At 42.0% G+C, this 13,907-nt stretch overlaps 1 protein-coding gene across 6 annotated transcripts in view; it reads right to left on the minus strand.

The window, feature by feature from the left end:
• Positions 1 to 8,476: 8,476 nt before the first annotated feature.
• The window catches only part of PTGS1 (prostaglandin-endoperoxide synthase 1 (prostaglandin G/H synthase and cyclooxygenase)), a 25,035-nt gene continuing 19,604 nt past the window's right edge, over positions 8,477 to 13,907 (minus strand). For all 6 annotated transcript variants that reach the window (XM_011989462.1, XM_011989460.1, XM_011989458.1 and 3 more), the window contains 2 exons: positions 13,485 to 13,632; positions 8,477 to 11,983 (listed from right to left, as the gene is read on the minus strand). In XM_011989462.1, the coding sequence (XP_011844852.1) occupies positions 11,628 to 11,983; positions 13,485 to 13,632 (504 nt within the window). In that variant the 3' untranslated portion in view covers positions 8,477 to 11,627. The remainder of the gene's footprint in view (positions 11,984 to 13,484; positions 13,633 to 13,907) is intronic.

Below are 13,907 nucleotides of genomic sequence, written 5' to 3' on the forward strand. Positions count from 1 at the left end.
AGTGAGAACATGCAAAGCTTGTCTTTCCGCACCTGACTTGTTTCACTTAACATAATGACCTCTCGTTCTATCCAAGTTGCTGCAAATGAGAGGACCTCATTCTTTTTTATGGCTGAATAGTACTCCATTGTGTATATGTCCCACATTTTCTTTAACTATTCATCTGTTGATGGACACTTAGGTTGCTTCCAAATGTTGGCTATTGTGAATAGTACTGCAATAAACATGAGAGTGCAGATATTTCTTCAATATACTGATTCCCTCTCTGTAAGTACATACCCACCAGTGAAACTGCTGTATTGTAGAGTAGCTCTTAATTTTTATTCTTATTTTTGAGGAAACTGCAAACTGTTCTCCACAGTGGTTGTACTGATTTACATTCCCACTAAGAGTATATAAGGGTTCCCTTTTCTCTACATCCTCTCCAGCATTTGTTATTGTCCTTCTTTCGTCTCTCTCCATTTTAACTGGAGTGAGATGATATCTCATTGTAGTTTTGATTTGCATTTTTCTGATGATCAATGATGTTCAACACCTTTTCATATACCTGTTTGCCATTTGTACTTTTTTTTTTTTTTTTTAAGATTGATTTCCACTCTCATTGCCCAGGCCGGTGTGCAATGGCACGATCTCGGCTCACTGCAACCTCTGCCTCTGGGGTTCAAGCGATCCTCCTACCCCAGCCTCCCGAGTAACTGGGATTACAGGTGCCCGGCTAATTTTTGGTATTTTTAGTAGAGACGGGGTTTCACCATGTTGGCCAGGCTGGTCTCGAACTCCTAACCTCAGATGACTCACCTGCCTTGGTCTCCCAAAGTGCTGGGATTATAGGTGTGAGCCACTGCGCCCAACCTTGTATGTCTTCTTTTGAGAGAAGTCTATTCAGATCTTTTGCCCAATTTAAACTGGATTAGTAGGTTTTTTTCCTGTAGAGTTGTTTAAGCTTCTTATATATTCTCATTATTAATCCCTTGTCAGATGGATAGTTAGCAAATATTTTCTCCCATTCTGTGGGTTCTCTCTTTGTTGATCATTTCCTTTGCTGTGCAGAAGATTTTTAACTTGATGTGATCCCATTTATCCATTTTTGCTGTGGTTGCCTGTGCTTGTGAGGTATTACTCAAGAAATCTTTGCCTACTTCAATGTCCTGGAGAGCTTCCACAGAGTTTTTGCATAGTAGTTTTATAGTTTGACGTCTTAGATTTAAGTTTTAATTCACTTTGATTTGATTTTTGTATATGGCAAGAGATAGGGGTCTAGTTTCATTCTTCTGCACATGGATTTGCAGTTTTCCCAGTATCATTTATTGAAGATTAACTGTCCTTTTCCCAATGTATGTTCTTAACAACTTTATCAAAAATGAGTTCCTGTAGATGTATAGATCTATTTCTGGGTTCTCTAGTCTGTTTCATTGGTCTACGTGTCTGTTTTTATGCCAGTATAATGCTATTTTGGTTACTGTAGCTCTGTAGTATAATTTGAAGTCAGGTAATGCGATTCCTCCAGTTTTGTTCTTTTTGCTTAGGACAGCTTTGGCTATTCTGGGTCTTTTGTGGTTCTGTATAAATTCTAGGATTGTTTTTTCTATTTATATGAAGAATGTCATTGGTATTTTGATAAGGATTGTCTTGAATCTATAGACTGCTTTGGGTAGTATGGACATTTTAACAATATTGATTCTTCCAATCTATGAATATGGAATATTTTTCTGTTTTTCGTGTGTCCTCTCCAATTTCTTTCATAATGTTTTATTTTCCATTGTCAAGATCTTTCACTTCTTTGATTAATTTCTAGGTACTTAATTTTATTTGTAGCTATTGTAAATGGAATTACTATTTTCAGAATGTTCACTGTTTTCATATAGATATGTTACTAATTTTTGTATGTTGATTTTGTGTCTTGCAACTTTACTGAATTTGTCCACCAGTTCTAACAGTTTTCTGGGTTTTTCTTTGCTAGGAGACTTTTTATTATGGCTTTGATCTCATTACTTGTTATTGGTCTGTTCAGTTTTGGATTTCCTCATGATTCAGTGTTAGCAGGTTGTATGTGCCTAGGAATTTATCCATTTCTTCTGGGTTTTTCAATTTATTGGCATATAATTGCTCATAGGAGCCTCTAATGACCCTTTGAATCTCTGTGGTATCAGTTGTAATGCCTCCTTTTTCATCTCTGATTTTATTTATTTGGGCCTTCTACTTTTTTTTCATAGTCTGGCTAAAAGTTTCTCAATTGTATTTATTTATCTTTTCAAAAAACAACTTTTCATTTTGTTGATCTTTTGTACTGTTTTCTTCATTTCAATTCCATTTATTTCTACTCTGATCTTTTTTTAAAAAATTTTGGGTTTGCTCTTGATTTTCTAGTTCTTTAGGATGTATCCTTGGATACATTTGAAGTCTTTATGTCAGCACTTACAGCCATAAAATTCCCTCTAAGTACTACTTTTGCTGTATCTCATACATTTTGGTATGTTGTGTTTCCGTTTTCATTTGTTTCAAGAAAAATTTAAATTTTCTTCTTAATTTATTCATTGACCCACAGGCCATTCAGGAATGTATTGTTTAACTTCCATGTGTTTGTACAGCTTACAAAATTCGTCTTGTTATTGATTTCTAATTTTATTCCATGGTGGTCAGAGAAGATACTTGACATTATTTCCATTTTTTTTTAATGTTTTAAGACTTGTTTTGTGGCCTGTCATATGGTCTGTCCTTAAGAATGATTTATGTGCTGAGAAAAACAATGTGTATTCTGCAGCCACTGGATGAAATGTTCTGTAAATATCTCTTAGGTCCACTTGGTCTATAGTACAGACTAAGCCCAATGTTTCTTTGTTGATTTTCTGTCTGGAAGATGTGTCCTATGCTGAAAGTGGGGTATTGAAGTCCCCATCTGTCCAATGCTAAGAGTGGGGTGTGTTGAAAGCAGGATGTTGAAGTGGGGTGTTGAAGAATCCAGTAGGATTGAATACCCCAATTTTTGTATTGTGGTCTCTCTCTTTAGCTCTAATAATATCTGCTTTATGTATATGGGTGCTCCAGTGTTGGGTGCATACATATTTACAATTGTTACATCTGCTTGTTTATTGGAATCTTTTATCATTATATAATAATCTTCTTTTTCTCTCCTTATAGTTTTTGTCTTGACATCTATTTTGTCTCATTTAAGTATAGATATTCCTGCTCTTTTTTGGTTTCCATTTCCTGGAATACCTTTTCATCCCGTTGTTTTCAGTCTATGTGTCTTTATAGGTAAAGTGTATTTCCTGTAGACAACAGATCTTTGGATCTTGTCTTTTTATTCATTCAGCCACTCTATGTCTTTTGATTGTAGAGTTTAGTCCATGTGTATTCAACGTCATTATTGATAAGTAAGGACTTATCCTGCCATTTTCTTATTTGTTTTCTGATTGTTTTGTTGTCTTCTCCTCCTTCTTTCCTTCCTTCTTGTCTTCCTGTTAGTGAAGGTGATTTTCTTTGGTGGTATGTTTTAATTTCTTGCTTTTTATTTTTTATGTATCCATTGTATTTTTTTATTTGAGGTTACCATGAGGCTTGTAAATAATATTTATAATCCATTGTTTTAAATTTATGACAATTTAACACTGATTACTTCAAAAAACTAACAAATAAGCAAAGAGAAAGCTAATAAAAACTCTACACTTCAGCTTGTTCCCCTCACTTTTCAACTTTTTGTTGTTTCTATTTCTATCTTATTGTACTGTCTAGGTCTTAAAAAGTTGTTGTAGGTATTATTTTTAACAGTTCATCTTTTAGTCTTTCTACCTAAGATACAAGTAATATATTTTAAGTATACTTAACATATATCTTAGTTGTACACCACTTATATATATCTTAAGTATAACAAAATTACAGTGTTCTGTGTTTTTCTGTGTACCCACTATTACTAATGAGTTTTGTACTTTCAGTTGATTTCTTCTTGCTCATTAACATTCTTTTCTTTCAGGTTGAACTCCATTTAGCATTTCTTGTAGGACAGGTCTGGTGTTGATGAAATCCCTCAGTTTTTGTCTGTGAAAGTCTTTACTTCTCCTTAATGCTGGAAGGATAATTTTTCTGGATATATTATTCTAGGGTAAAAGTTTTTTTCCATCAGCACCTTAAATATGTCATGCCACTCTCCTCTGGCCTGTAAGATTTCCACCAAAAAGTCTGCTGCCAGACATATTGGAGTTCTGTTGTACATTATTTGTTTCCTTTCTCTTGCTGCTTTTAGGTTCCTTTCTTATCCTTGCTCTTTGGGAGTTTGATTGTTAAATGCCTTGAAGTAGTCTTTGGGTTCAATCTGCTTGATGTCCTATAACCTTCTTCTACTTGAATATTGACATCTTTCTGTAGGTTTGAGAAGCTCTCTGCTATTATCCTTTTGAATAAACTTTCTACCCCATCTCTCTCTCTCTACCACTTCTTGAAGCCAATGACTCTTATATTTGCCCTTTTGAGGCTGTTTTCTAGATCTTGTTTGTGTGCTTCATTGTTTTTTATTCTTTTTGTCCCCTCTGGCCATGTATTTTCAAATAGCTTATATTCAAGCTCACTAATTCTTTCTTCTCCTTGATCAATTCTGCTATTAAGAGACTCTGATGCATTCCTTAGTAGTCAGTTGCATTTTCAACTTCAGAATTTCAGCTTGATTCTTTTTGATTATTTCAGTCTCTTGGATAATCCTGATAGGATTCTGAATTCCTTCTCTGTATTATCTTGAACTTCATTGAGTCTCCTCAAAATAACTATTTCGAATTCTCTATCTGAAAGGTCTAGAGGTGTAGATATATGACGTTTCTCTGAGAGATAGAGGAAGATCACATATTTTATCTCTCTAGAATCAATCCCTGGTGACTTACTTTGTTTCATGAAGTCATATTTTCTTGAATGATGTTGATGCTTGTGGATGTTCATTGGTGTCTGGGCATTGAAAAGTTAGATATTTATGGTAGTCTTTGCATTCTGGGCTTGTTTGTACCCATCCTTCTTGGGAAGGCTTTCCAGGTATTCGAAGAGACCTGGGTGTTGCGATCTAAGTTTTTGGTCACTGTAGTCATATTTGCATTAGGAGGCACCCCAAGCCCAGAAATGCTGTGGCTCTTGCAGTCTTACAGAGGTACCACTTGGTGGTCTTGGATAAGATCTTGGATAAGGTCTGGATTACCAGGCAGATATTCTTTTTCTCTTCCCTTACTTTCTCCCAACAGACAGAGTCCCAACAGAGTCTCTGTCTCTGTGCTGAGCTGCCTGCAGCTGGGGGAGGGGTGGCACAAGCACCCCTGTGGCCACCACCATTGGGACTGCACTAGGTCAGACCTGAAGCCAGCACAGCACTGTGTCTTACCCAAGGCCCATTATAACCACTACCTGGCTACCACCTTTGTTCACTCAAGGCTTTAGGGCTTTACTGTTAGCAGGTGGTGAAGTCAGCCAAAGCTTGTGTCCTTTCCTTCAGGGCAGCAAGTTCCCCCAAGCAGGTCCACAGATGCTGTTTGGGAACCAGGGCCTTGAGTTGAAAATCTTAAGAATCTGCCTTTTGTTCTATTCTACTGCAGCTGAGCTGCAGACAAAGCCATAAGACAAGTCTTTCCCACTTATCCCTCCCCTTCCCACAGGCAGAGGAGTCTCTCCCCATGGCCACCACCACCACAGGCCCATGGGGAGTACTGCCTGGGCTGCCACCAATGTTCACGCAAGGCCAAGGGTTCTTCGATAAGCTTGTGGTGAATGCTGCCAGGCCTGGGACTCACCTCTCAGGGTAGTGGTCTCCCCTCTGGCCCAGGTCAGATCCAGAAATACTGTGCAAGAGCCAAGGCCTAGAATCAGGGACCCTGAGAGCCCACTTGGTGCTCTGCCCCACTGTGGCCGAGCTAGTACCTAAGCTGCAAGACGAAATCCCCTTTACTTTTCCTCCTGCTTTTCTTAAGTAGAAGGAGTCTCTCCCCATAGCCACCACAGCTGGGAAAGTGCTAGGTCACATCTGAAGTCAGCACATCTCAGAATCTCACTCAAGGGCCGTAGTGTGTACTACCTGGCTACAGGTGCTGGTTATTCAGGGCCCAATGGCACTTTAGTCAGCAGGTGGTGAATACTATCAGGACTAGATCCTTTCATTCAAAACAGCAGGTTCCCTTCTGCCTTATATGGCCCATATAAGCCCAGGGTATGTCTAGATATGTCATCTGGAAGTTAGGTCCTGGAATGGGTGCCTCAGGACTCTGCCCAGTGCCCTAATCTGCTGTGGCTGAGCTGGTATCCAAGTTGCAAGACAAGTCCTCTTTACTCTTCTCTCCTCAAGCTGAAGGAAGGAGTCTCTTTCAGAGCTGTGAGTTGCACTGCCGAGGGTTGGGAGAGGGGTGGCGCAAGCACTCTCTTGGCTATCTCAACAGGTCACATGCCCGTCAAGTCCACTGGCTCCAAGCGCAGATCAGACTTTCCTAGGAGTTGTAATCCTTGTGGCCTATACTGCCTTTCAAGTTTATTTAGAACCCAGAGCCCTTTAGCCCATTCAGCAACTGGGATGGATGGTTCCCCTCTGGCTAGGGCTGGTCTAAATTCTCCCTCATGGGTACTAGCTGAGTGTGACCTCATGTTGCTTTCTGCTGTAACAAGGCAACACTGAGTTCTAACACAAAATCCCACAACCACTACACTCTCCCTACACAGATTCTCTGTGCCATATGGCTCCTGCCGGGGATCGGGGGAGGGATGGCTCTGGCAATTCAAGACCATCTTTCCTACCCTCTTCAGTGCCTCTTTCAGTAATACAAAGTTAAAACCAGGTACTGCAATAATTTACCTGAACTTTGGTTCTAATGAAGGTGTGCATTTGTGTAGATAGTTGTTAAATTTGGTGTTCCTGTGGAGAAGACAATTGGTAGAAGCTTCTATTCTGCCTTCTTGCTCTGCCTCCTGCGTTTTTTTAACTCAAAAATTACTAAAAGAGTGAACTGTGTGTACTCAACAGTCTTTGTGTCTCTGTTGTTCTGTAATTACATAACTTCACTTCTTAAGCTCTTTGCTTGCAACCATATTGAGCTGCTACTAGGTCAACAGTAAGGCCATTGTGATGGTCTTTGTAGCATTCTAGGGATAGGGACTACAGAGGCAGAACAGAAGTAAGAAAATTCAGATTCACTGAAGTAGACTTTCCATGTTTCCCAGCCCCTTTGAATACCTTTCCTATGTATGAGGAATTTTCCTCATTATGGGTTCCTCCTTTTCAAAGCACAAACCAGAAAACTCACTTTCCCATTATTTCTTGTAGCTGCAGTACAGACACATGAGCTGGGCTCCACTGATCAGACACAACATAAAGATAATTTTAATTCTAAGTAGAAAAAAGAGAGGAAGCAAGTATTGCACAGAATCCATTTTCCAGCAAGACTGGCTGTAGAAGCAGCCTGTTTTGGGGGGCAGCAGTAGTAGGGTTTGGGCAGCAAAGGTGTCATTTGAGATGGTTGTGTCCATGGCAGTAGCAGAGGCATCTCCACTGGACAGTGGCCACCATTCCTAGGTGCAAAGCCTCCAAGCCTAATTCCCTGGTCCTCCCAGTGGCTCCATGAGCTATGTAATGTCCTATAATAAATTCCTTCCTGTTTATACAGTCTAGAGAAGGCTCTGTTGTTTGCATTGAGAGTCCTGAATGAATCACCCATTGTATTAGTCAGGGTTCTCCAGAGAAGTAGAACCAATAGAATATATGTATATTATTATTATAATTTAATTTCCAATAATCATATAATACAGGGGTTTGTGTATTATTTGATTATTGGAACTCAAATAATAATATACATCTATTGGTTACATGTGTAGGATGTGCAGGTTTGTTACACAGGTAAACGTGTGCCATGGTAGTTTGCTACACCGATCATCCCATCACCTAGGTATTAAGCTCAGCATCCTTTAGCTATTATTCCTGATGGCCCGCCTCCCACCCTCCAATAAGCCCCAGTGTGCGTTATTCCCCACCACGTGTCCATGTATTCTCATCATTCAGCTCCCACGATTAAGTAAGAACATGCAGTATTTGGTTTTCTGTTCTTGCATTATTACTGAGAGAGGTAGAAATATATATATATGTGTATATATAGAGAGAGAGAGAATATATATATAAATATAAATATATATATATATCTTGAATATATATATGGAGGATACACTATACTATATATATGCACATATCCTCCATATCCATGGGTTCCATATTTGTGAATTCAACCAAATGCAGATCAAAATATTCAAAATAATAATACAATAAAATAATACAAAGAAAAAATATAGTATAAGAACTAGCATTTACACTGTATTAGGTATTGTAAGTAATCTAGAGATGATTGAAGTTATACGGAGACTGCACATAGGTTATATGCAAATACTGTAGCACTTTATATAAAGGACTTGAGGAACCACAGATTTTGGTATCTACAGCGATCCCTGAAACAAATCCCCCACAAATACCAAAGAATGGCTGTATATAGCTTTATTTTTAGAAATTAATTCACACAATTGTTGGGGTTGGCAAACCTGAAATTCGTAGGGCAGACTAGCAGGCTGGAAACTCAGGCAGTAGTTGATGGCTATAGCCTTGAGGCAAAGTTTCTTCTTTTCCACAAAACTGCAGTTTTTGTTCTTAAGGTCTTTCAACTAATTAGGTACAGCTCACCCAAATTATTTAAGTACTCTTTTACTTAAAGTCAACTGATTGTAGATGTTAATCACATCTACAAAATACCTTCACAGCCACACCAAGATTAATGTTTGATTAAAAAACTGGGTGCTATAGCCCAGCCAAACTGACAAATAAAACCAACCATCACATCCACCAAATCAAAACTCCAGGAACAAATGTTCAAATTACAAGCATTAAGATTATTTACTCTGAAGAAGCCTTTTTGGTGCATTTAGCCTGTTTCCCTTTGCAAAACTTTCATGTGCAGTTGCCCGTGCTAAGCAAAGTCTACCTAATCTAGGCACCTGCATTCAAGAGAGGAATACCTCTGGAACCCATCCCATTCTTCCATCCCCAAAGCCCTTCCCCTGGCTGCCATCAGCTCCTGGTTGGACCACAACTGTAGCCTCCTCAGTTCTGCCAGCTTCCTGTCCATCCTGCTCTGCTCTGTCGTCCACCCTTCCCCAGGGTGCTTTTTCCAAAACACTCATCTGATTGCATCTTCACTGATTAAAAGTCCCTCCAGGCCATTAAAGTGCTTGTGTCACTCAGCCCAGCAGCCATAAAGGCTTGATTACAAGCAACAGACACAAACTCCAACTGATTTAAGCAAAAGAGGAATTCCTGGAATAGGTCACCGGATGGAAGGAAAAGCTAAAGTCTTGAGAAGGGCAGGGATCCAGGCTGCCCCGGGGATCTCAGAAGCAGAAACAAATTGACCATCTTGTCAGAGCCAGCTGTGGGGATGAATCAGAGTCAGTGACCTCAGTCTCCATGTGCCAGTTTTTAAGGAGAGGGTGTCTGATTGCCCAGGATTGATTCACAGGCCCACCCCTTGCCCAGAATGCACCCCTGATAGAACCAGCAAGACTGAAATTAGTAAGAGAGGAGAGGATTCTCAAGCAAAGTAAGAGGTATTAGCAGAAGAGGGGAAAGAGAATCTGCAAGAAAGGACAGGACACAAGCTCTTCATGGACACTTCCAGCATCCAAAGGATCTTTCCACATCAGAGCCACTGCTAGAGCAGGGAAGGATTGCATTCCCTAAATTCAGCAGGGGCCAGAAGGAATGATGGGAGCAGTTTCCAGGCAACTAAGGAGAAACAGGATTTTCTGGACTATAAGACAGGAGACTTAACGCCAAGGACTGTCAGACTGAACTCTAGTTTCCCCTGTTGTTTCTGGGCCATAGTTCTTCCTGAGAAATGCTAAGCCCAAAGTATGGATCATGAAGAACCTTCCCTCAACCCCTCATCTTACCGCTCTGTCCTCTCTCTCGGCTGCCTACAGAGGTCCTGAGAAAAGGGTCTCGGGACTGGGGTGGAGGGCTGTCTGCCCTGAGATCACTGCTGTTGGGTCTCTGGTCTTGAAGAGCGCAGTAGGGGAGGACAGAGCAGAGGGGGTTAGAGGGGAAGTCACACTTACCTTGTATATATCTATCTTATTTCATTGTTTCCTTATTTATGGTCTGTTTCTCCGCCACTGGAGTGTGAGCTCCATAATGGCAGAGCCTTGTCTGTATTGATTACTCACTGCTGTGTCCCCACACCTGTTACAGGAACTGGCACATAGTAAGCACTTAGGAAAATACATATTTGGAACTGAATGAGTAGCCTGAATATCAGGTGGAGGCTACACTCCACCATTCTGTCTTTGACCCTGAGCCAGACAGGCAAGATCAGGCCTGGAACTGACTCAAACCAGGAATCAAGAGGAGCACAAGCTCTGGACTCAGCCTGCGTTTGGCGTGTCACACGACAACTCTGAGGCTGCTTCCTTGGTTTTGAAATGCAGATTATACCACGCACTTCACACTGTTGGTGTGAGAACAAATGAGAATTGAAAGTGTGAAATTGGCACACAGGATGTGCTCTCCTCCCCGGGTGCCCCTCTGTTGTTTGCTCTGTAAGGGAGGAAGTTGTTTTAATCAGATGATGAGAACTGAAAGTTATATCTCCCGGGGCTGGGGCAATGGGTATTTTAGGAGAGCATCCTGAAAAGGGCAGTGCCTGGCCTGCAGGGAAAAAGAAAGCACCAGTGGTAACATGTCTACACAGTGATGGGCCCAAGGATCCCAGCAGAAAATCTCATGCTGCAACCTCTAGCACGCCCAGCTGTGGCTAGGAGAAAGGCTAGCCACATTCGGTTGCCTCTGCTTTGGGGGATGGGACCAAAAGAGATATATAACAGGCAACTTTAGAAAGCGAATTTTATTAGCTTCATGAGAAACAGCTGCCATGAGTCAAGACCTGGATGGGGATAGAGCCCTGGTAGCTTCCAACCAAAGGCATGAATAAAGCCCACCTGTTCTCTCTACATCCTCAGACCAGGGTCTTAGTGGGGGTCCCAAGAAGAACACCCACCTCCTTGCCCCCTCAGTGCAGGCACAGATTCAGGGAATGCATTCTTGTTGGACCTTAGAATCTCCCACTCTATGATATCTCACTGAACAGGAAAATGAATCAAATCCACATTCTAGAAACTCAGATGCTGACAGATTTGGGATACGAGCCACTGTTATGGATCGTCAGCCAGGAACACAACACTTTGAATCACCAATCAGAAAGTCAAGATTCTGGAATGCAAAATAAGAACCCCTTAACTTTCTAGCAGATTTCATCAGTAGCTCCACATTCTAGAATGCCTGTGTTACAAATCAACCAGAAATCTGACATTCTAGGTTGTCAACTAAGAACCCAGTATTCTGGCAGACCAAATGAGAACTACTCCTAACAATCTGATGGGCTAACAAGGAATTCAGCATTCTGGAAGAACAAATAGAATCACAATATTCCAGATAATGAGTGAGACTTGAAGTTCTAAATGTCAGCCCCAACACTCACCATGCCAAACCAGAAAACGAGCATTTAAGACCATCAGCCCTGGCCTCAGCACTCTGGAATGACAAGCACAAAGCTCTCCCCTCCAGAATGCTGCTTTCTTGCCCCTCAGAGCTCTGTGGATGGTCGCTCCACAGCAGGCCCATCATCCTGACTGGCATCCGGCACACGGAAGGAAACGTAGGGACAGGTCTTGGTGTTGAGGCAGACCAGCTTCTTCAGTGTGGCCGTCTTGACGATGTTAAAGCCCATCTCGCCGCCAAAAGTGCTCGGCTTCCAGTACTCCGGAGAACAGATGGGATTCCCTAGGAGACCCTTGAGGGAAAAGGGAGCCCCAATCTCTATCATACTCTCCCCAAAGATAGAGTTTGGATGGCACTTTTCAAGAAGCAGCCCAGGGTAGAACTCCAACGCGTCAATGTCTCCATACAGCTCCTCCAACTCCGCTGCCATCTCCTTCTCTCCTACAAGGAGATAAGGGGAAACGCTAGCCTCAGATCCATGATGCCATTAAGGTCAACCTGGGGTGTGACCCTTCTCTGTCCACCTTTTTCTGGGGATAATAGGGACTCCAGGAGAATAACTTGAGCAACTGAGCATGTGCCCTAGAATTTGGCCTGGTTGGCACTGGGGAAAAGGGTCAAGAAGAAAATCACAAATTGCTCCTCCTCAGGGACTGGGTCTAGGGAAGGAAAATGCTACTAAAGAGAAAGTCAGAGGCCTAGATCTGCCCCCAAACAGCCTGTAACCTTGAGCAACTCTGGGCCCTAATTACCTGATGATTACAGAAAGGAGAATGCTCCCCATCTTGCTTCCTTCACAGACAGATTTCAAGACCTTAGCCTGGGCCAAGCCCTTTTATTACTAGAGCTCAAAGATGTAACATGTCCGAGCTCACACAGAAATTCAGTGGCAGTGTTCCTTCTGCCCCGGGGACCATTTGCCATGGGAGACTAAAGAATAACAAAGATTGCTGTTTCAGGATCTCAGGGAGCTCAGGTACAGAATCTGCTCCACTCTGCAATACCCACATGTTCACGGATAGTGGCCAACGGGAGACAGATGTGGAGCTTTCCTGCTTCCCTGCCCAGTTCCTCAAATCCATCCTCCATTGGGAACTCTCATGGGCCATGTCACACCCTGCTTCAGTGGCTCCCCACTGTATGTGACAAGGGTTGGCAACTTGGCTGCCCAATATCTGAGGATCTTGGGGGATATATATATATATACTCGCATATATTTATATATATACATATATATTTATATATACATACATATTTATATAGATGTGTGTATATGTATATATGTATACATATGTATATATACTTTTCATATATATTCATATATGTATATATACTCTATTCATATACATTCATATATATGTATATATACTCTATTCATATGAATATGCAGATTCTTGGGCACCACCCAGGATGGTTGAATCAGAATCTGTAGGACAGGCATCTGAGATTTGGTATTTTAATCAGCTTTCTAAGTGATTTTTATGCAGCTGGCCCATAAGTGGGTACTTAGAAAGCACTAGACAGAATAAAACCCAAAATATTTAGTATGAAAGCCAAGATTCTACACGGTTTGGCCCCAACTTCCCATCACTAATCACCCTCACAGCATAAGCCCCTTGCCCCAGCCACATCTACAACTGTTTCCCCAGATACCTGCTGTCTGACCTCTATGCCTTTGTACTTTCTATGGCTCTGCCTAAAATGCTCCTCCCTCTCTTCTCCCACTGGAAACTGCCATTTGTTCTCCAAACCTAGCCGAAAAGTCACCTTCTCTCCCCAAGCAGGATTATTTACCACCCCAGCACAGCACTTCCACGCCCGTTATAAGTCTGGTTGTTACACATTGCCACATGTATGGTCCCGTTCTATTTCCTTGATGTCTCCCTGACTTTGCTGCCAGTCCCTCAAGGGCAGGGACTGCATCCAGGAAACAACTGCTCACCTACGAGCTCCTGGAAGGAGGTGTAGGGCTTCATGCCAAACCTCTTGCGGTACTCATTGAAGGGTTGCAGCCGCATCTCCCGAGACTCCCTGATGACATCCACAGCCACGTGCAGGACGTGGTGGTCCATGTTCCTGCCCCCACCGATCTGCCGAGAGAGAAGTACAGCAGTGGTCTGGGAGCCAGGCCAGGCTGTCCTGGAGCCTGGGTAAGTTCCTGGGACAACAGCTTCCAATGGGAGTCCCTTCTGAGCTAGGATGGAGAGTGCTGGACAGCCTAGCAGCTGTGATGCTGTAGACCTGCCCCTGGGCCTGCTACTGTCATGCTGTCTCAGGAAGCCCCTCTGAGTCTCAGCTTCTTCATTTTTTTGTGTGAGTTTTTTTTTTTAGACAGTGTCTCACTCCATTGCCCTGGCTGGAGTGC

The sequence above is a fragment of the Mandrillus leucophaeus genome, unplaced genomic scaffold (genome assembly GCF_000951045.1).
Source record: "Mandrillus leucophaeus isolate KB7577 unplaced genomic scaffold, Mleu.le_1.0 Scaffold354, whole genome shotgun sequence".
Taxonomy (NCBI): domain Eukaryota; kingdom Metazoa; phylum Chordata; class Mammalia; order Primates; family Cercopithecidae; genus Mandrillus; species Mandrillus leucophaeus.